Here is a 24615-nt window from a genome sequence, read left to right on the forward strand (position 1 = left end):
AGATATTTAATCAATTCCGGTTCGGATTTAGTACTACTTTTTCGGATTAGAATCGGTTCAATTCTTCGAATTCGAGTTTTTTGCCCAACCCTAAATAGTGACATAAAATTCAAATAGCATCATATTTTAAAAAAAAAACCCGCACGGACGTGCGGGTCAAAATCTAGTTATACTTATTTTCTTAAAAAATATATATAATTTTAGAATTATAAAATCAGAAAAAGATAAAGTATCCTCTTTCTAAAACAAATCTCTTATTAAACAAATCTCTTATTTTAATATTTTGACTTTCTCTTTTGCTATTCCTCTCTCTTTCCTCCTTTAAATAAAAGCCACCGTTGCCTTTCTTCACCACAGGCTATGCTCTAAACTCTCTCCTCAACCTCAGAGAAAACTTATCAATGGCTGTTGAAGCAACATATATGAATCTATTCGCTTCTCAGTTTACCACTACCGGGTAAATTAGTCTTCTCATGATTTCTTCTGTAATCCATTTTTGAGCAGTTTTATTGATTTTGAAAAAAAAAAAAAAAAAAAAAGTTTTATTGATTTTGTTTTTTTTTTCCCTCCACAGAGAATATGTTAAATCTGAACCGAACATGAACAATGACATCACCGTCGGTTTTCCGACAACTTTCGGAGTTCAAAAGTTACCGTACGCTCGGACCATTGAATCAGAAAGCGATCTCACATATAATTTCAACCAATCTCCAGCTCCTCCTTCAATATCTAAACGTCAGAGAGATCACACGTTTGACATAAACGCTCCAATGCCATCTCAGAAACGGAGGTCATGCGCGTTTGAACCGCAAACGTCTTTTATCGACGCTCAGATCCAACAACAACAATCAGAGATCGATCGGTTCGTCGCTCAACAAACCGAAACGTTAAGGCTAGAGTTAGAAGCGAGGCAACAGACGCAAACGCGGATATTAGCGTCAGCGGTTCAATCAGCGATTATCAAAACGCTGAAAGCGAAAGACGATGAGATTGCACGAATGGGGAAGCTAAACGGGGCTTTACAAGAGCGAGTGAAGAGTCTTTACGTCGAGAATCAGATCTGGCGTGATCTCGCTCAGACCAATGAAGCTACAGCTAATACTCTCCGGTCCAATCTTGAACAAGTTCTCGCTCAGGTCGATGATTTTCCCGGGACGGCAAACGGCGGAGATGGGTTTCGTCATTCGGTTGAAGAGGATGCGGTGTCGAGCTGCGGAAGCTGTGAAGGAGCTGATGGGGCGGTGACGGGAGGATGTAGAAGGTGCGGTGAAAGAAGGGCGAGTGTGTTGGTGTTGCCTTGCCGTCATTTGTGTCTGTGTACGGTTTGTGGATCCGCTCTGTTACAGGCGTGTCCTGTATGTGATACGGTCATGAACGCTAGTGTACATGTCAACATGTCAGACTCGTGAATTTTTCTAATTTTAGTTTTTTAGTGAAGGATTAAATAGCAAACTACTGCTCTTTTATTAATCTTGTTGGAACTATTAATTATCAAATTGATTCATTTTTTTTGTAGTTACAATTTGTGTTTTCTTCATTCGTATTGATTATAGATTTACATTTTGTTTTGTAACAGTTCGACTTCATCTTTTGCTACGATTAAGAAAATGTGGGATATATCTTTAAAATAAATATTAGTATACATTTGAAAATAAAGAAAAAACGTTCGATTAAATTTTAAAATTGTATCTTGCTCTGTTTAGCATCCCATCGGTGCATTTAACTCATACCTTTGTTGCAACATTCAGTAATAAAAAAATAACGTTCGTATGATAGTACTTAATAATGACATCGTGTTTATCGGTTTGGTATAAACCTGAAAGCACATCCATCCTATCTATGTGAGATATAAATAATCTTTTGACTTATTGTCGTCATTATTGATATAAGAAAATATATATTTTTGTTATTTTCCTGGAAACGTCAGTGGAAGTTGCAAAAAACGACATAATAATTTTTTTTTGTTTGTCAGCATACGACATAATAATTGAATGGGAAAATTAAGTTTTTGAAGAATCTCTTCAAGACATGTGAGAGTGGTCCTTGGCCTTTTACATTCTTATTTGGTGAAGGGCATCTTCATGTGCTCTATATTTTACTCTATTTTAGAGTATAAAATTGAGTAATAGACAAAAAAAAACTAAAAAATTATTCAATTTATAGAGCAATGTTTTATTTTTTTGTTCACTATTCCATTTTTCACTCCAAAATAAAATAAAATATAGAATGAGGATGAAAATGCTACAAAACAAGGAAAAATATATTGTTCTATATTTTAGGAAGTTATATACTTCATCAGTTTCAAAATATTTTATATTTTTTAGTTTATATAAATATATATAGAGTATATTTTTTTATGTTTTGCGAAGAATATCATTTTAAGTTTTTTTTTAAAATATCATTCTACATTTTTAGTGTAACTTTTCATTATTTTTTTGTAATCAACTATTTCTCATAATTTTAAGCGAAAAAAATTAAATAAGCTCATTTTTTGTTAAATTTACAATTTACTATTATTATCTAATAAAAATATATTTAAATATAAAAAGTATATTTTTAAAAGCAGTTTCTTAAACAATATTAGATTATTTTGAAACAAAATGTATTGATTAATTTAATTGGCAATTCGAAAAATTTGACTTGAATATGCATTAGTGAAATATTTTTACATAATTGACATGCATTTAATTTGAATTATCCATTAGTTGAGAACTCGTAATAAGACACTTAAAAACTTAAAATATACTTATTTTCTGAAAAAAAAATTTCAAATTTTTTCCTCTCTTTATTCTTGTTTTTATCAATATTTAATTATATGGTTTCATATTTGTTTAGCAACTAATCTTTTGTATGTATATCTGAAACCTAATTTTGTACAGTTTTTTATAATAAGTATATACATATTTACATTTTTTTGGTAGATTCACTTTGGTTACTGAATGTATATATGGAACTAAAAATCATTTTTAATAATGTTGAACAAAAGGTTTTTAGCCTCCATACATTTTACATAAGGTTTGTCCTTTCTTATACAATTAGACGAAAGAAACAAAATATATAAGGTTTGATAGTATTTATTAATGTCATTGTGAGTTTCTTTAGTCAAAGTATCATTATTGTCTATACAAACAAACACAAACGTGTTTTCCTTTTATTCTTGTAATTTTCAAAATACTGCATTCTATATAATAATGATATTGTCTAGATGTCAAAGTCAATAACAATGAGATTGTCTAGTGACGTTTAACATTACATAACAAAAATGAAAATATTTTATTTTCTAAGAAGAATCGAAATTTCGCTGTCCCAACTATAAAAAAAAGCAGAGAGGAAAACATCATAAAAAGCAATAGTCTGATTTGATACCTTCAACGTATTTGCAATTTCGAAATTATTATTTGTCGTTCAATAAACTTTTAAATGAGGGTCGTATCTTGTGCAGTGCATGTAGACAAAAGACCCACAATTATTTGTGCAACCAGATAAAAATAAGAATTCATATATCCAGAACGCAGAACGATGAATGCGATGTGTGAAACCACGATTTACGATGATTGCGTCCAAAAAACGTTACAATATCTCAATCCAATTTCTTATTTTCTACTTAATTAAACAATGTGTCCAACAGCTTTTTAGTAATGAGATTACGATATTTGGTTAGATGATTCACATCCTGACTGAACCACCGATACTATTAAAAGAGAAATCCTAAAAATCTATCTATGAAAATTGTTTAGATCCTTTCATATTTTACTCTAACCTATAATATAAAGCCAAATATCATAACATGTATTTATTATGTCAACAACTTAAAATTTATTACATTTTATTAAATTTTAATAAATAACCCTCGATTTTCAACAGTTATATAATTGTTATCCTTTTACATTTTAGCAATCCACATTATTTCAATCACACGAATATACAAGATATCTTGACTTTAAAAACACTTAATTTAAACTCTTAGACTTTTGAAAATTTGATTTAATATATCAGATGTTTCATATGTTAATTTAGTCATACCAACGTCTTTTAATATTTCTACATTATATCAAAGGAAATAAAAATGTTTCTAAACATAGGGTTCATATTTAGATATGCGGGTCTGGATTCTTTGGATCCTGAACGTTTGACATAACTAAATATTTTAAAATCTATAGTTTAAGTTAGGGTCGGTTCTTTTTGGTTTCAGATTGGTTCAGATTCATAATTCAAATATCTGTAAAATAAATTTAATTTTTAAATACGTAACAGGTTCTGATTGGTTTGGATATTAGAATCCAAAAAAAAACACGAAGTACCCAAAACACAAAAAAAGACTTGAAACACAAAAATACCTGAAATCCAAACAAATACCTAAAAAATATTTATATATTCAAAAGATCTAAAATTTTACCCGTAAACCTAATATGGCGTAAACCTAATCCGGAGAACATAAAGCTCTCAAAATTTTACCAACCCAAAATATATTTTTCTAAAATTGAATTTTACCCATAATCCCAAACTATAACCAAAAACCCGAACCAGAAACTTAAAAATACATGTAGCCGAAACATATATGAAATACCCAAACATATCTAATGTACACAAAGATATTGAATAAGTACTTTACCCATGACTCACACCCGAACTACACCTATATTTTCGTGTTGGTTTCGGATTTAGTTTTTCAGGTTCAACAAACTGTCAAATCGTATGAAAAAATTAGATAAAAATGCACAGATAAAATCTAAAATAGTAATGATAACAATCTCAAAACATTAATTCATATGAAAAAAATCACAATACTAAAAGCAGCATATGCTGAAAATCTGTGCTGCCACGTCACTTAAAATAATCCTTCAACCAGAACTTTTCTTTTTGCCACGTCAGATCCGTTGTGTTATGTTACGTTTGGGCCTTCGTTTTTTAATTTTATTTTCGTATGGGCTTTGTTTGTTTTAGGCCAGGGCTTCTATCTATTGTGTTATGTCGACAAACGTAAAAATAAAAAATAAACTACAGAACACGGAGATCGCGATGCAGACGGAGGTCTCGAGGAACTACGCCTCTGCCTCTTCCTCTTCTCCGATTCAAAGCGCAAAGAGCTCTGATCGATCAACTTCTCCACAAACAAAACTCCACTTTATTTCTTCAATTAATTTTGTCTTAATGTTATCGTACTTCTGAATTCCCAGTTACAATAATCAAAATTGTGACCCATACAAAGACCTTTGTCCTTCCTCTTGCTCACTCACACCGAGAATACACGGCAGCCAATACAGAGAAATCAACCGGTCAAGCCACACACTGCTCTATTCTTCAACGACGTTGCTTCTGGCTTGGGAGAGGCGGAGCTGAGCTGCACGTTCGTTCCCAGAACACAGCCAAAGGAGGCTGTATTCATGTTCCATTCTCTACGGTTATTTTTACACTCTACTATCGCATCTTAGTGATCAGATAATGGTTAGCTAATTAGCGGGCGTTTAAAGATAATTTCCTGTCACTAATTTCTCCTTCTGTGTCAGAAAAGACTACTGCTTGCGCTAGCCCAAAAACTATTATGTTAACTAAGATCAAGTACTTGAAACCCCAACGAGTACGTCTTTTGTTTGTATTTTGATTGTTCTCTTTGATTGATAAACTAGCCCCTTCAGGTGACACTGGAGAATTTCATTTGCTAAAGAAGTAAGCTTTATCTTCTGTATTTATCGCATTAAGTGGAAACTGAGACATGCTCTCAAGCCAACATATGAAACTTTCTGTGAGAGTTTGAATACACACCCAGGAGGGTTGAGACTTTTTCCAACCTCCATGCTGATCTTCTTTTGATATTCATGAAATGCTTCTCATCCTCCTGTTATGTGACTGGAACTCAAATAGTTGAAGGTTAGTTGGTTTAAATATTCCTGTTGAAGCTTCCACTGGTGGTTGTTAAAAATAAAATCGTCTTTGGGAACTTTAGATTCAAATCTTAAGGAGAAGGTCGGATTGTGGCTTATGAAATGGTTAGCTAATGAACGTGTTGTGTGGAGGTGTCCCTGTATGACAATGGCGACATGGCAACTTTTGTCCTCCTTGGTGACGCCGGTACCGAGGTTATGGGCAAGAAAGTTCAAGACTTAATGGACTACTACTTGGAGGTATCGTCTTTGCTACTTACTCAACTCTCAAACATTTATACTCACGTTCAGTTTAGTTTATACCCGTTGCCAATGGAGACATGTCCACTCAGCATAAGATAGGATAAAAGTCTGATTTTTATCCTCCGATTTCTGCTGTAAAAAAAACCATCTTTAGTTTCCATTCATATTGCGTTGGTGTGCTGTCCTGGTAATCTTTCATTAAAATATTCTTACATTTGACAGGAGAAAGCTTTGAAAAGGGATATTCAGAGGCCGTGAAGAACATCTCGAGGTTATTTCCATTTCCTAGAGACTTATCTTGTGATCAAAATACGCATGGTCGATTCTCTCCTTTTCTTTCAAAACATGTATACTGTCTGTGTTTATCAGATTGGAAAAATAAAGCTATACTGGATTACTGGATTCACTGCAGGTTCCAAACTGGAAAATGTAAAGCTTTCTTAGATATGCGGATCCAACCAATTAGAATCTAAATATGCAGTGATATGTTTTTTACATGGAAAAGACTTGGGTCGTAAGTTTTCTCTATCGAAATTGAGAATCACAATTTAGCATATGATACTTATATACAGTGAATGGAGATTAGATTAGCAAACGTACCAGGTGTAGACAGTGGCCAACGAAGGACAAGATTCATATGTCTTTAGAGGTCGACTTAAGGAGATTGTTGAAAGACCCATCTTGACGAGAGTAAGTCAATAAAGGAAGATCTCTCAGACCCTTTATCGTGTTTGAAGCTGATACTTTATAATCATGTTATGAAATCTCTTGATTTTTAATGCAAGTAATGCGTTTCGTCCATGTTTTGGATTGGTCCTGCTTCATTCTCCTCTATTTGAGATATAAGAAATAGTGCATTTAAAACAAAACAGTGCACAGCAACAAATATTTTATATAATACGTTCACACAGTCTGAGAGCAAACGAGATTGCACACGCTGCAATTCTTTATCGACATCATCAGTTGATTGTGGAATGAAGGAACGTGCAGAGCAGTTGTAATGAAGATTCAAAACAAGAGATAGGGAAGAAAATGGTGTTAGTGCAATTACTTTATATTTTAATGTTTTGTGATTGAAGTGAACAGAACAAAGATTAGTGAGACTTACAACATCAGCAGAGTGAGAGATGCTTAACGATGCTAACGGAGGATCTGGAATCAGTTTAAATATTTATCCATTTGCTTGAGTTTACACATACTAAATCATATTGGTCAAAAGACACCACATATGCTACTTCCTTTTTTTATAGTATGTTAGTCTTTTTTTTCCTAATATGTCACTCTATTTTAAAATAAAAAATTATGTTTAACATAGATAAACTTTTTCACTAATTTTTTTTTCATTTATAACAACAAACAATATATATTAAAATTACAAGTGAACATAATTTTTGAAAAAAAAAACAAAAAGGTTAAATACAAAAAGAACAAAAAACGACAAACAACACTACAAACATACTAAAAATACAAAAGTTAATAATAATAATCTGCGCGTAGCAATATAAATTTACCAAAATAATGTACAAATACACATAGAAAATTTTGAATATCTTAAAAATAAAAATTAATCAAAAAGTATATCACAATTATAAGAAACTACCAAGTTACAACAATCAATGGTCAAACTGAAAATAATAATAACTAAACACTGAGTACATAATTAAACATATAGTAAAGACTAGAGAAAACATATGGATATGAAAAAAAAATTTAAAAACTGAAGACAAAAATAAATAAAATCCTAATATAATTAAAAATTTAGAAAAATGGTTAGAAACATATAAGTGTCAAAATCTACATTATACAAAGATAAACTTCTTAATCGAGAGGGAAAATGAAGTAATAGGAAGGTTTACACCTACGTAGATACACAATAGAAAACATGCAATAAAAATGAATGTTAAATAAATAAATCTTATTGTAAGTACACATTTGTGCGACTAATTATATAGGATGAAAATAATACTTTTATAAAATTACCTTAGCAACTGGAAGGAAAATCATGCTGGTGACTAAAATTAATCCTCAAATATATAATGATTAAGAAACTATATTAATTAAACATATAAAATATATTTTAAAAATTAGTGAAAATTATTATAAAAAATTAGTAGTCACTGTAACATCATTACTAAGATTTTACTTTAACAGATCTGTAAACACTGCTCGAAGTTTCAAACAAAAATAATAAAAAATTAAAATACAAAAATATATATCATACTACTTAAGATATCAACGGAAATTAAAGATTTAGACAAAAAATATTAAACTAATTTTTCACATTTAGTGTTTTAGTTATGCTACTTATTTTTCAGTTTCATAAATTTAAAACTTATTATGTAAATATCAAAAATATCAGGCATAAAATAAGATAATGATAAGTTTACTCCAAATTTACTAGAAAAAATAAAGCAAAAATAATGAAAATTATTTAACCAATAAATTCTTATAAAAAATACAAACTCAAACAATACAACTCACCTAATAGTAAAGGGATACTGAAAAACTTTTTTTTAATGATTTTGAAAATTCATTTTTTTTAAATACCTTTCTTATATATGAAAAGATATTTTATCCTGATTTAATTTCAAACTAACACATTTAAAACTAGATTTAAAATTTAAGTTACTTATGTTTTGAAATAAGCATATATTTAAGATATATACATGTTGCTCATTACAAATGACAAATAGTTAAATTTTCCAAAATGTTTTAAAGTACATTTTTAATAAAAATTACAAAATCTATATAAAAAGAGAACCTACACACTTAAAAAAAAAAAAAAAACTTAATTGCCTAAGTAACAAGGGAAATATCCTATTACAGACTTACACTCCTTGCAAGCATATTTAATTCTATGCTCATACATATGATCTGTGTTATTTTCATACACACTTCTATCTTAAGTCAAATATCTTATCATTTTTAGTTTTTTATACGAAGGATCTTTTTATTGCTTTTATTTACTAACTTTTCATATTAACAAAGAAAGATCAGACGAAATAGAAATACTTCATGTTTTATTTTCATACATTTGTTATTTAGAGTATATGAAAATATATGATTATAATTTTCAATATTCTGATTGCATTAGTCATTTTACATAAATATAAAAGTGTTGCTTTCAAAAATTAAAATAGAGCATAATTTCAAATAAAATTTATTTTTTTCAAATAAAATTTCATATAAAAGTATTTTCTTTAAAAAACTATTATTTAAAATACATAGACCGCGCGTAGCGCGATTAAAAACTCTAGTTATAATAAAAAAAACCCACTTTAAGCGCTCGTGTTCAAAAAAAAGAAAAAGAGCTCGAGTCAAAATTTACTATTCCCTTTATTATCCATTTTGACTTTTAGTTAACACATTATCTTTGTTCTCTTAGTCAACATAATAAATATCGTCAAACTTTAGCAAAGAAAAGAAAACATAATAAATATCGTTCCAAAATTTTAAATTAATTATAATCACAAAGATATAGTGTCCGCGATGTGTATGTATTGATGCAAAAAAAAAAAAATAGTGTACACTTGTACAAAACAAAATTTCACAAGTCAGCGTTGAATAAGAACGATGGTATACTTAGTTTACATTTTGTTATAATGAAAACCTTAACGACATATATGTCACATGGTTTGAATCTTATTGGAATATTAATTTTACAAAAACTAAAAATTACATGTATATATACGTAATGTATACACACTCGGAAAGTAAAATAAAAACCAATGGAAAAATGAGATGATCTCAACAAATAAATAAGAAATCTGTGTGTCATCAGTCCTGCAATCCTTAACAAATAATCGACATTATTGGTAAATTATTAGTTAGTATTTGATCAAGTTTTGGACGTATAACAAAATCCAGACTATTTAATTAAAAAAGTCCAGATTATGAAGCATTGTGTTTTGCACCTTTATAGTTGCCAATGGGCTGTTTCTGCAAAGGGGCCGACCTCATAATTCAGCAACTTATTTTGCCAACAATAATTGAAATACTTCTCGTTATATATGTGTAAAATTAGTTTTTATGGACACAATATTACTGGTTTGGTTGATAAAAGTTTTTTGACAGTAGAGCAAATGTTAACACGATTGGTGTATATTGTATATGCCCTTATGCAAATAGCCATAATCTATATATATAAAAATATGTTGGTCTCTCTCCTGTGATGCCACGTGGAAAGTCGAGCTCCTACAGATTGACACGCGTCTACTTAAATGAAACTCTGTGTTTCATTAAGTCGTATCTGCTCATTCGTGATTTGGGCTTTTCGTCTATGTAAAGGTCCGTAACCTGAATAAGGTAAACCTAAGCAACTAGCCATCGTTTCCTTCTTCGTTGTTATACGGCGACTTCTCATCTTCATCATCTCTACCACTGAAACGCTCCCGATTATTTCTTCTTCGTGTTTAGTCTCTATTAATTCTTCAACCACGATGTAGCCTTGAATGCTTGCTTCGCTTTTCGGAATCGGAGCCGGTGTATCTGCATAGTATAAATAGGTCAGTATTCTTCCTCTTACAATCATCTTATCAGAATGTTTAAACAGCAAAACTTTAGAATTTCCAATAGGATTCGATATGCATTTCTTTCTAAGTATAATAGCTAAACAGTTTGTTCTACTTACTGATTTGAAGTCCCGACGTTGTTCTTCCACTTCCTTGCGGCTGCTCAGATCGGTGAAGCCAGAAACGGGAGTTGAAATGATCCTCCTTGATGCTGAGGTATTCCGTTCTTGAACCTCATGAACTCCTAAATTTTAAACAATTTCTTGCTTTTAAACTCATAAAAATCCAAAACTCTGTATTAAGATCCTTATTCAAACTCTTTTGAATGATAAATCTTGGACCCGTTTAATGATTATGTTTTCTTTATACATGTGTTGCGGTCAACACTCATGCCAGTCAATCGTGAATGTCAATCGTCTTGCTCCACCGGCATGAAGAAGGACAAATGGTGTTGTTACGTCTCTTGCTCCAGGTGGACCAAGGAGCTTCAACGGACTGGCTCAGCCTTTACTTGCGTGACCTGCAACAACGCTAATGTTGTTGGTGTCCTCCGGTATGTAGGACCCTAAACACTTTGTTTTCTTAGCTTTAGATATCTTTTAAATTAGTTAATTTGGTTAATTATATTTTGTTTTCGATGTAATGAATGGTTTAATGTTTTAAAAATTATAGATTGTGAAAGTTACTCACATTAATGTGTATAAGGTGAAGATTTATTGACTAAGAAATGGTAGCTTCAGAGAAAGTTAGATGTGATTATTTGGAAGCATGACCATCTCCAATGTATTTTTGCTATTTTCACCTCTAAAATAGAGGAACTCTATAATAGAGATAAAATATGCTCCAATGTATTCTTCTAAAATAGCAATCTCTAAATGTAGAGTAAAAAATAGAGGAATGCTATTTCTTCCTCTATAAATAGAGGAAAAAATAGAGATCTCTATTATAGAGGAAGAAATAGAGGTGGGTTGGAGCAATTTCACCTCTAAATGCTATTATAGAGGTGAAAATAGCTATGGGTTGGAGATGCTCTAAAGTGTTAAGTTCATGGCGAGAGAGAATCTTGTGCTGCATGGGCTAAATCATCATAAAGTTATTAAGTCTCTACATCGTTTTTAGTCTATGGAGCATCATCTCCCTGGCCTTCCTGCAACTGAAGGTATTAAATTTAATCTTTTTCAAGTTTGTGTTGTGTTTTGCGTTTCAATTCTTGCTGGTGAGCGATGAATATATTGTTTTATATGTTCAAGTCTTCATCTGCAGTGTACTTATGCTTCCACGTATAAATGGTCATTGTGATTTCCAACGATGTGATGTTTCATTTTCTGATTTTTGATTCCCTTTGGTCTTTCTTTTTATTGATTCCCTTTGGTCTGGCAATGATGACGATGATATGCCTGGAATGAACTCAGTCTCTGCCAAGGTGGACGTTGGCGGTAGTACTCTTGAGGGAGCACCGACTACATGACCAGATCCAAGTGATCTCAACACTAAGAAGCCTCCGGCTTGAAGATGGCAGAGAAAGCATGCATGGTACAATGGCACAAGTGAAGATAACGAGAGCTCGGAACGCCGTATTTCCTGTTTGGATAATGCTAACATATCAATGTTGCTTAACGAGTTTTTTTCCTTTCGTTTCATCCCTTTGGATTTGCTACGTTTGGTTCCGACGATGTTTAAAAATATTTCTAAGTTTAAATAAATTGATGTATTTGTGACATGTTTAATCATTACGGTTCCATTAAAAATAAAAACATGAGCTTCATACTTCGCCAAATATAGTCAGGGATAATTTGTTGCATTAATGTATAATTATATTTATAACATTCAAACAATATCAACAATATTTTAAAGCAAGAATCTGGGCAGCACAAACATAACAAGAATCAACAGAACTATAACTCTGAATATTTGGCACTTCAAATCTTTTCCTCACTAGGAAGGTTAATTTCCAACTTAAAAAGAGAATTCTTCCCTTCACTAATTCAGAATCATTATAATTTTACCTTCACTACCTCTTATATCCCAGTTTATAAATCTGTATATATAAAGTTAGGTTTGATATTCTCCTAGGCTGTCTACGTAGGCGGATACGTCACTAATTCGAGTCTTGAGAAGCCGACACATGTATGCGTCCAAAACGCGGCGTTTCATTAACTTGGAGTTGGAGATCGTGTGAGCTTTTGGTGTAACTCATAAACATGCGGGAATATTGTCATGTGGACTTTAGATCAAATTAAAAATAATACTTTTAACAGCATACTTTTATATTTTAGTAAACAAATAATGTCGTGTTCTTCGTCTTATGAACATGTCATAAAAACAGCACTTAAGATATCGTTGATATTCAATCCGATCATACCGGTATGACAAATTAATGTAAATCAACAGAACCGAGTACGATGATTTTAATTGGATTTACATGTGTCAAAAATACAATAAAATGGTTTTATTTATTTTAATGTGTAAAATAGCCCGTAAAAACAAAAAAAAAAACTAGGTGAACCAATAGGTTTATAGTATATTAGTGAACATACATATAAAATGTATAATATTATATAGAGAATGAAAAATTGAATTTACTAATTTGATATACATATACTGAGCATTTAACATATGAATAATGTTTTAGCAATAAAAAACATAGGAATAATTATTTGTTTTACCCATTTACATCAATTTATTTTCTAAGGTCCATGATTTCATGATAAATAGTGCTCCTATAATGATTTGCTTTACCCATTTACATCAATTTATTTTTTAAGGTCCAGATTTTTCATGACAAATCGTGCTCCTAACTTCTTCTTCTTTTTTCAAACAATAGCTAAAACATATTATTATATATTACTCCTACTTAGATATTTGAATAAACGAACACTCTCTGATATTTGAAAATTTTGAACGATTCCCTTTGTACAGTAAACGGTTTTATTTCAAATTATTAATACACCAATGCAAAAATATATTTTGCAAGATAATCACGCGCATCTGCAGCATAAGCTCTTTATTACATACAAGCATGAATTCTCTAAAAAACGTCTATGCAATATTATCATTTAATTTAAATATATTGTTATTGATAACGCAAGTTTCCACAATCTTAATAACTTATAAATTAATAGTAAAACCTATCTAATAAATTCTAAACTTATTTAATAATAATAGACCATATTCAATGTAAAGAATGGCAGGAAGTTGAAGTATGACTTTTATTAGAAGAAAACTATCACATTTTAATCAAAACATACACAGACTAAGCTACTCAGAGTAACAAAATATTTTTTGGCTTAGATAATATAAGCTTTTCTTTAACATATTTCTCTGGCATGATCATTGCATAATTATATGTGGACATTACTAATTTTATTATATTAGATTGTTCTTCATAGATAATGAAAGTTACTGTTATTTTAATTCAATCCAAAAATATTAATTAAAAATAACAGCATGATCTCCGAATTCTATTTATTTATTTTTGTTTATAATATCGTTTTAGTCTACAATTTTTTTTAAAATGCTTTATAAAATTAATGTAAATTCATATAAATAGTTTTTTTCCTAACTTCCTGCCCGTAGGGCGGGCCGATCCTAGTTTAAAATAAACTTGTGTCACTAATAGTATTAATCTTTATAATATTGTAAGAAACTAGTACGTCTTACTTTTCATAAAGTGTTATTTCGGTATTTTACACTAGGGCCAAGCTTAATATCAACTAGATATTGACCCGCGCTTTAAAAGCGCGGGATTTGTTTGATGTTAAATTTAAATATCAAACAATGTATACTTCGGTTGTATATAGTAAAACACATATTAGGATGCATAATACTATTTCAGAGTTACATATTTGAGATTTTAGTTTATGTTTTGAGTAAGTGACATCAGTTCTCATTAGTTTAATAGTATATATATATATATATATATTTTTTTTTTTTTTTTTAAACTAAAACACCAAGATAGATAATCATCTGTATGCACTTTCAAAATTTTAAATATGCAAAAAAATATCATTTGTATGCACTTTCAAAATTTTAAATATGCAAAAAAATATCATCTGTATGCACTTTCAAAATTTTAAATATGCAAAAAAATATATAGTACATATATCATATTTATGTTTTTAAGTATAACTTAGGAATAAAAGTGAGATTATAGATTTTTTTATAACTTATAGGATAACATATTTTTATCTTAACCTTAAAATTGCTCATATTTTTTTATAATATGTATATAGCGTTAATTTAAAATGTTTAGATTTTTTTTAAAAAATTATACTATATGAATTAATTTATTAAGAATGGACTAAACAACGGGCCAGAAAAATATTTGTCAATATTTTATCAATATAAACCAAGATGAGGTGTTATTAAGGATCCAACCGCTTTAGAACAGCCCAAAAACAAAATTGGCCCAAACCGATATCACTGTTTTGATCTTCATCGATCGGAAGACTAATTGCTTTCTTCCTTTGTCACTTTCAGATAAATGCATCGGTTAATAGAAAATAAAATATAAAAAATAACCTTCATATGGAGATTAAAGAAACCAATCGGCTCTTCCACGATTCAACTCAAGAGGCATCTCCAAGGTAAATACGTTCCTATAATTCCTTCATTGTTGATACTCAGTTGAACTGAAAGCCCCAAGTTTAACCAATTTTTTTGTGTTTTGATTTATTTTGCATGTCCTCTAGGATGGCTTAAATGAAAAGAAATCGAATAAAATAGATTCCGATCTGAAAAATTAACAGTCAGACATTAGTGAGCTCTATCGATTTGATATTGAAATGAGCAAATCTCCAAAGGTTTGTCTTTGTCCTAGAGTAAATCGTTTCAGATACCAATTTTAAAGTTTTTTTCTCTTGCAAGGATTGATGAAGTTAATGGGGATGATTGGTAAGTGCTGTATCTTTATATTTTTTGCTGTAGAATTTAATCTGTAGATTTATTTGCTGTAGCTTTCCTTGCTGTAGATTTCTAAAGCACTAATTTTTTGCTCTGGAAATAAAGCTCTCTACAGCCATATTTTGATTTTGCAGAGATTTTTTTGCTGTGAGTTTTTTAAGAAAAGCAAAGCTCGATTGGTTGAGATATATAGCTGTAGACTAAATTTTGGCTGTCGAGAGCATCTACAGCCCCAACCAATCATCCCCAATATTACTTGTCTTATTTTTAAAGTATATAATTGTTTTTAAATATTAATGTCTTATTTTTAAAATATATAATTTTATTATTAAAACAATATATAATTTTTTAAAAAGGTATATATTTATAATTTAAATATAGTCATATTTATCCGTATCAAATTTATTAACCCGTTTTTATTTTTAGTTAACAAAATTCGCGGTTTCCTGTTTTGTTTTCTTTTTGATATGTTGAAAATACGATGAATTTAAATGATTGGTTGTATTCCATATTGTTATGTATATATCTATTTTTGAAGATATTACTTATTTTTTAAATAAGTTTTTTTAATATCCAAGTATATTCCATATTGTTATGTATAGATGCTCTTCAACGTGGTTTTATTTGCGGATTTTATGCTCTTTTGAATATATATATATATATATATATATCTAAAAATATATAATTGCAATTAATAAAAGATTTGAAAATACATTTGGCGAGAAAAAATAGTATATTTGTATACAAATCTAAGATTTTGATAAAATTATTTATATAACTGTTTGAAATTATTTACAAACCTAACGTGTTTAGCCATAACAGGATTCTTATGTTGTGTTTTATTTTACAGTTAGGATGTACTGAAAACCATTCAAGAATCAAGATCTATAAAAGAGGAATAACATAGATGCCATGCTACACGATACTTTAAAAAATAAGGTAAGTAAGGACTATTCAATCACCTAATATTAGAACTGAATTAGTAATAACTTTCCATTCTCCATCTCGACAGTGTCTCGAGGTGTTGCAACAATGATTGTTTGCAACTGGCATAGATTTTCACACCCTAAAACATGTAAAAAAAGGCTGAAGTACATATATTATAAATATATAATAGACGATAGTTCCATAGTCATAGGGCTTACATTTTCGTCTATTAGAACCATCTGAAGAGAAGAACCAAATTGGGGATTGCATGACTTCCACATATGAAACACTTTCACCTGAACTTTCTATGCAGATTTGAAAGGCTTAACATCACTTAGATTGCTGATTTTGATTATAAAACCCATAAGTGTAGATTACGGTAGACAGTTTGGAGGTTTAGAATGGTTATATTTGTTGTGTTTGAAAGGCTATTTATATACTTCCTATCGCTAAAAAATTATTAGGATAGTAAACATATAAAATCGTTTTAATTAGGAATATTCTAGGGATATACATATATGATTAATTTTTTTTGAATGATTGAAGTTGTTCAATTGAGATAGAATATCACAATGTAGTTGCGATTTTATAGCAGTTTATGCTTAGTTAAAAATTAGATTTTTTTTAAGAATTGCATTTGAAAAAATGATTTGCAAATAAACTTAGCGAGTTTGTTTCATAGTTGTTAATCTTGAAATTTTTATTCAAAATAAATGGGAATTTTATATATAATTACACACAGTAAATTAACTAAATAAGTGGAAAAAGTTTATACAGAATAATGAGATGGTTATCTGTGAGTTTCAAAAAAATAAAAAACATCTAACTAAAATCATAGATTAAAAATATTCCAATAAAATGCAACATGAATTATGTATGTAGTTTCTTCTTGTGTCCCTCGTCTCCCAATTAATAATCTGCAACTTGAAATGAATAATTATTGCATTTTCTGTGGTTTTTGGTGTACATTTTGCTATGTGATTTAGTTGTAGACTACCGTGCTTTACATGTATAGTACTAAACTTCAAACATTACAGGTATAAACTTTGATGATGAACGGGTGAAGAAGGAAGATGTGAACATGGCGCTGGAAGAACAATATGGTGGTGAAGAGGACGATGCGATCTCTCTTTGGGTTTTATTTCCATATTTGCTTTGTAAGTCTTATTTTTTTTTTCAGTTCTTGAAATATTAAAGTCTGTTTATAAAAAAAAGAAGTCTGTTTATCTTCAGTTACCGTAGAATAATCTTGCTTTAAATAAACCATAGTTTGAATCGTTTAAATACTCTAAATACTGAATGGATAATCACTGTGATTTACAAAAATAAAATAAAAACATTTAATTAAAAACATATACTAAGAAGATATCAGTGGCAGAGATCTGTAAATACTTCAAAACTTCAAGGGGACCTCAAAAAAGGCCCTTCAGTTTTAATAGTATTGATATCCGAACCGAACCGAACCGAAAATAGGGTACCCGGCCCTGTCAGATCCTAAATATCCGAATAAGACCATTTTTCAAAATTCAAAAAACTGAAACCGAACCCAATCCACATCAAGAATCAAATGAGTATCCGAACATATCCAAACATAAAAAAATATATATAAAATATTATTTTAATTATATTTATAATAATATTAATACCTAAAATTAAGATTAAAAATCAAATATTAGTAATTTTGGGTATTTATAGATAAAAATGGATGTTCTGGATAAAAATACTTAAATAACATTATACCCATGGTTAATTTTAGACAAAAAAATAACCAATTCAAACTATAGGAGTTTTATGTTATTTTAGATAAGTTTGAGTAGTTTGGATATAAAATACCCAAGTCGAATCGAGTACTTTGGTTAAAACCCGAACTCCCAGATCCGATTCGAACACGACCGAGTTTTTATAATACCCGAATGAGATCATTTTTCAAGGATTTTGAAAGGGCACCCGAATGCCATGCATATTTTATAATATCCGAATGGATAGTATCCATATCCGAAAGAGTACCCGAATGCCATGCATATTTTGCACCACATATCAAATAAAAACATTTTAACAATATTTGATGGTTAATACTACAACTGTTACTTTTATATTTACTTCATTAAGTTGTATATTAGTCCCTCTGTTTAGAACAGACGGGAAAGATTGAGTGTTCAACAATTAGGTTCGATTAAATGAGAATCTAAAACTGGGCTATTATTAGATAATAGGATTTGTGGTGAAAATAGATAAAGAAAGAATTCGAGTGAAGAAACTATAGTGTGTGAAAAATAAAGAATTTGAGCGAAGATTTCAAGAAATGACCTGAGAAATGAACGGAGAATGGTAGGATAGTGAAACATGAATTCTCAAAAAGAAAAGAAACTATAGTGTGTAGAGAAAATTATAAAAGTGAAAAATTAGGGAAATATCATAATAAAAATGTAAAGATGTGAACCCTTTCCTGTTGATGGGTTAAGCCCACTTGGCGAGGACTGACATTCCACCGCAACCGAGCAAAGCCGCGCCAAAACAAATAAGCTGAAGTTTGACGCTTCCTTGGAGCATTGATCCCATAAACTCTGCAGCTAGGAGGTCTACGAGCGCCATGTAAATAAGCAGTCCCGCAGAGCATGCATTGAGTAGCCCGACCGTGATTAATGCGGTTGGACTATTGTCCTTGTAAACGCTCGACAAGGCTATACCAAGAGCGATCCCAAATGGTGTTGTAACCGCAAAGAAGAAAGCCATCACTAATTTCTTCACATTTGTATATTCTGCCTGTAAAAATGATCTATATTTCTCAGAATATTATATGTTTTTATCGTTATATACTTATATGGTTATGTCCAATAATATAAATTTTTTTGTTAACAGTGGAAATTCTGGGCTTATACACATAATCTTATCCATATTCGGAGTCAATCTTTAGATATTCCAATTTAAAGAATAATCTTCCATATTAAGGGTGTTTAAACCCGATACACAAGAAAACCAGCCATCTTATGTTTTCAATAGATTACCAACACCTTGACCTAATTAATATAAATTTTACGAAAAATAATCAAAAAGACACATCATTTTTTGAAAGGTATATTTATCAAAAGTAACATTTACTAACATAAAATTTCCTTTTATTACCCACCAATATATCTATGTTTGTGTTATGGTTTAAACTTTTTGGATTTGATAAACAATATTATGGTTTTGGTCTATTATTGTTTTCTTTCAGGTCTTCTTTTGTATTGTTCCGAAGTAGAGATTGAAGGGATTTGGATTTAGAAACAAAAAAATACCTGGAGAATGCAACCGCCGAGACCCATCCCTTCGAACATTTGATGGAAGCAAAGAGATAAGACCTTTAATTGTGCATGTGTCATTTGTTGCACCTAGCGATAGTCCAATAACCACCGAGTGGACTATAATCCCAAGCTCCAATACCTAATTTCAGATATATAATCACTCAACATGTACTTTCAGTGTAACACGAACTATTTGAGTTTTTGATGAAGAACTGACCATGGCGATAACTCGGTACCGCAATAGTTGTTTTGAGCATGTAGAGCTAGTTTCTCTAGTTGTTATTTGCAAGTGATCGATATGAATTATTAGCGGATTAGTCGTGTCTTCACTGCCGTCACATACATCTTTTCTTGTATAGATACTCGTAGCAATGGAATCAATAGCGAGAGTAACTAGACAGGACAACATAGCGACGAAGCCCGCAGATGGAAACTTGTGCCACGGATCGTCTTCAAGACATGGTGAGGACAACATCTCAAAAGAATCAGGCAAAAACATGCATGAAACTGGTTCCTAATATTATCCCAGATGCAAAACACTTGATGACCATGAAGATTTTTCCGTCTGGACTTAGGAACGGTACATATCGGCTGAAGAGAGGAGCCGTGACACCTATCATGCTTGTCACGAGGATAGCAACGATAGCTATGATTTTGAGGGGTAATGCTTTGGTTTTGTCGATGCATGAGTTTGTTGAATCGGTTTCGCATTCTTTCGGAACCGTTGAGATTGCCGGAGCTATAGCAAAGGAGATTATGAGAAGGACGACGACGATTAGATTCATGTGTTGTGTGGTTGTAGTCATTTTTAGATTTGGGTTTGTACTATGTAGTAAAGTGAAAGGTCTGTAATGTGTATGTTTCAAACTTTCATATCCATATTATATAGATGACAACATAATGTGCCACAATGTGGCACATGATATGTCAGGTGTTCTTATATGAGTCATGACGACATTGACATGTATTATTATTCGTTTTATATCTATGGAAAACAAAATAACGCATCACACACGAGTCAACATCAATATAGAGATTCAACCCGATGCAAAGAAAATACATCAAGGTCTATTTGGTTGGATGTAGATTAGTCTATTTATAAGATAATTCTCTACTCAATGTTAAAATATAATAGTAACAAAAATTGAAATCTTTTTAATGTGTATGTTTTACGATCCATCCTACTATATAAAAGAAACTAAATTCAAGGTTTTTGAGACTATCCACCTCAGCCAAAATATTCTCATCAAAAAAGAGTTAAAAATAAATGTCATTTAGAAAATAATTAACTAACATACAACTTTTGATATTTCTAGAAATTTTAAATTTGTAACTGCTAATTTATTAATAGAATCATATATCTATATTGAATTATGTTATATTTTTAATCATTAGACTTCAAGGGGAAATAAATTATTAATTTATAATATATATAGTTTATAACTTTATATTATAGTTATAAATAAAGAGAAAATAATCGGGAAGGGTGAAGAAGCTCATGTAAAATTATGTAATTAAAATGGTAAAATGGTGAGTATGATGAGGTGAATCTAAGAAAATTTGTTGTACAAATTATGGTGTTTTCTTCGTCCACTATAATGATTTAAAATAAAATATATATTCACATAAATAAGTCAATATTTGTTGTTTTTTTTTGGTAAAATATTAAGATTATCATTTTCTGAAAGGTTTCACTGTTGTTTTTAAACAACTTATTACATCAAGTAAACAAAAACAACCAACAACAACTCAATGTAAAAAAAACCTTAAGGAGATCTTATACAAGAAATATAAAAAGAAGTAGAGAAGAGGAGAAAGAAGAACTTGCCGGATAAAAGAGGAGACGGTCACGCATCATACGGTCGAGAGAGGCAAGGATGACTGATGAAGGTGAGGAGACAGCTGTGAACACACGAGCATTACGCTCTTTGCACAACAGGTAGATGGCTGACTGAAAGTAGAGCTTGATGACTGGAGTAGCATGTGCATCTGCATTAACGCGAGGTTGATTGATCTAGGCTGCAACAGAGTGTAGATCAGCCGGAGGAGAAATTCGAACTTCAGCAGCAAAAGGCTCCCATATCAAGCGAGAGAAAGAGCACTCAAAGAAGAGATGATGGTGAGTCTATATTTCCAGATTACAAAGGACGCACGTTCCGGAGACATTTAACCCCCAACGCCTCAAGCGATCCTTGGTTGGCAGTCTTCTCCGCAAAGCCAGCCATGATATAAACGTATTACGTGGAATATGTTCCTTGAATCAAATAGTCTTGTGCCAATATTTATTGTTGATAGTATTTATATTCTTTTATGACATTAGTATCCATATTTTTTGGTAAACTGATCCAAAGAGATTAATTTGTGGAGCTAATCCAACGAGGATTATAGTGTTTACTTTGGAAAAAGTAATAGGTTGAATGATAGATGGCGTGTGTGCCTTTTCACATGGAAATCTGCACATATATTAAAATTTTAAGTTTTGAATCATAGAGAAAATATAGTGTATATGACTGAAGTTGGTCCATTCTGAAACTAAAGATGGCTAAAATTCTTCTTTGTCAAAATGCATAGATGTGAATCTTATATGAATAGAGTTCTTCATTGCTTATAGCAGTGTAATAAACTCCGTGTGTAAAGGAGAAAAAATGTTATATAAGTGAAAACAACAATTATGATTTTTTTCTTGTGCCTATAGGCTCTTCGCAATTTGAAGAAGAAATAACATATTGTGTGAAAATCTTTGGCTCGGTCAAATTTTATCCAGTTGTTTATAAAACTGTTGTTATCTGATTCATGTAATTTTTTTCAGTGTTGATTTAAAAGCCCAAAAAAACCCATCTATACTGATTTTTTGATATTTTTTCTGTGATTTGAATTTAGAAAGAAATAAAACTTTCGATAAATTATGTAAACTCAGAACAAGTATTTAGTTTTAAAAAGCATTTACATGTTCCTAACTTATAATATATACATATATAATGTTTAAAATTATGCATATAAAACCTGTGTAAAATGTGTGTGAATATGTTTCTCTTCTTTAATGTGTTAATCGTACTATATATAACATTATTTTAAAATTTCAAAAAGTTTATGTCACTGTCACATACAAAAAACCATCAATAAAAAATATAATTTTCCATCTACGACAAGAAAAATGAAAAATTATAAATATATAAATTTAAATTAAGAAAAACTAACATTGGAAAAACAAGAAGTTAATATAAAAGAAACAAACCGACAAATAATATTATAAATAAAATAAATTTATAAGACAAAATCCGCGCGAAGCGCAGAAAAAATCTCTAGTATATATAGATAGAGGAATAAATAATGTGTTTTAGCAAAAAAAGAAAAAGAAAAGGAATACATAATGTGTTGATCAAACAAAAAAAAAAGAATACATAATGTGACGGGTGTTTTTATGTGATGATAGTGGCATGCATTAATATTTGTTTTATATCTTTAGGGAGAACAAAAATGCATGATACACGAGTCAATACCAACATAGATATGAATGTTCAACGCGATGCAATGAAATACGCGAAGGTCTATCTGGTTGGAGGTAGATTAGTCTAATTATAAGATCCACTATACATATATACTAAACTTAATACAGCTTCAGTTTTATTTTATAGTATAAAATATCAAATATTCCTATCAGTACATTCCATGGATTATTTGGCCAAGCTCACGCTGATTGAGGATTTAAAAGCTTCATTCATGCTTTCGCTTGTTAATAAGTCTACGGTAATTATACAATTAAAATTAAAGGTCCATTAATCTACAAGACAACAACTATATAGGAACTAGGGCTATTGCCTCCGCATAAACGCAGAGTCGTGGACAAAGTTTTTGTTTTATCTCAATATTTGTTAGAATTATTGTATCTGTTATTTTTACGTTTTAGGTTAATCATTATTTTTCAAGTATTTTATTGTTATAGGATTAGAGTTGTGATGATGAACTGTGTATGCACTGTTCTCCACCTATGAAGAACTAAACTGTGTTAGTAATATGATTGATATAGTTCGTGGTGTTGCTTGATGTGTCATTGAGGTTTGATGTGTCATTGAGACATATTATTTGTTTGTCTTTTTAATTTGTTACTTGTATTATTGAGATTACATAAATTATATTAAGGTTGTTGAGAGTACCCTTTTGCTTCTGGAAATTTTATTTCTAGTTTAGTTGTGTAAGTTGTGTGTATTAAATAATATTTTTTTAATTCTTATAATGTTGATTATATGTTTTTTATTTTAAACTTGTTGCTTTTACCGGACCTTTAAAACAAATACATGAAGACTTATAGATATAATTATAAAATGAATGACAATTAGTATTTGGGCCTTAACGGTTTTAAACGAATATATGTATTTTTCACAAGAATACAATAATATTGGTCTGTTGACATTGAGCATGTAAGCTATTTTCATAAGACAAGAGGAGTGAGCAGGTGGAGATGTTGTTGCCGCCTTTGTGTATGTTAGGATTATCTCTTGTATCTCATGATATGGTTGTGTTTGTGTCTCTTTTATTTGATGGGTAATATGTAAGCAAAAATTATTATTAATTGTATTTATCAGAGTTTGTAATTTACTCTGCTTTTTCTGTTTAGATAATTTTACTGATCTTGGTTGTCGTCTTCGTCTTCTTCGTAAGCATTTCCGAAAGTAAGTTTGTAAATTGTTAAATAGCTGGTCATGTAGTTTGTATTTGTTTAGCTGGATCAATGTACGTGTCGTTGAATTTTAGTTGTGTTGATTGGTTTAGTATATTTGTTTTGAAGTTTATTTGTAAGATTAGACAAAAAGAGAGGCAATCATTAATGATTCGTCTTTTTTGGGATTCTAGTTTTTGGTGTTTTAA

The 24615-nt window shown here is 30.5% G+C and overlaps 1 protein-coding gene and 1 pseudogene across 1 annotated transcript; one reads left to right on the top strand and one right to left on the bottom strand.

Moving 5' to 3' along the window:
• The first annotated feature begins 250 nt into the window (after positions 1 to 250).
• Positions 251 to 1519, top strand: LOC106401251 (BOI-related E3 ubiquitin-protein ligase 1). The gene is made up of 2 exons (XM_013841724.3): positions 251 to 457; positions 575 to 1519. Exons 1-2 carry the CDS (start codon positions 402 to 404, stop codon positions 1407 to 1409), a joined length of 891 nt encoding a protein of 296 aa, XP_013697178.1. The 5' UTR covers positions 251 to 401; the 3' UTR covers positions 1410 to 1519.
• A 15323-nt stretch (positions 1520 to 16842) lies between these two features.
• Positions 16843 to 20908, bottom strand: LOC106443437 (annotated as a pseudogene).
• Between the last annotated feature and the right edge of the window lie 3707 nt (positions 20909 to 24615).

Source organism: Brassica napus, chromosome A2 (genome assembly GCF_020379485.1).
Source record: "Brassica napus cultivar Da-Ae chromosome A2, Da-Ae, whole genome shotgun sequence".
Lineage (NCBI taxonomy): Eukaryota > Viridiplantae > Streptophyta > Magnoliopsida > Brassicales > Brassicaceae > Brassica > Brassica napus.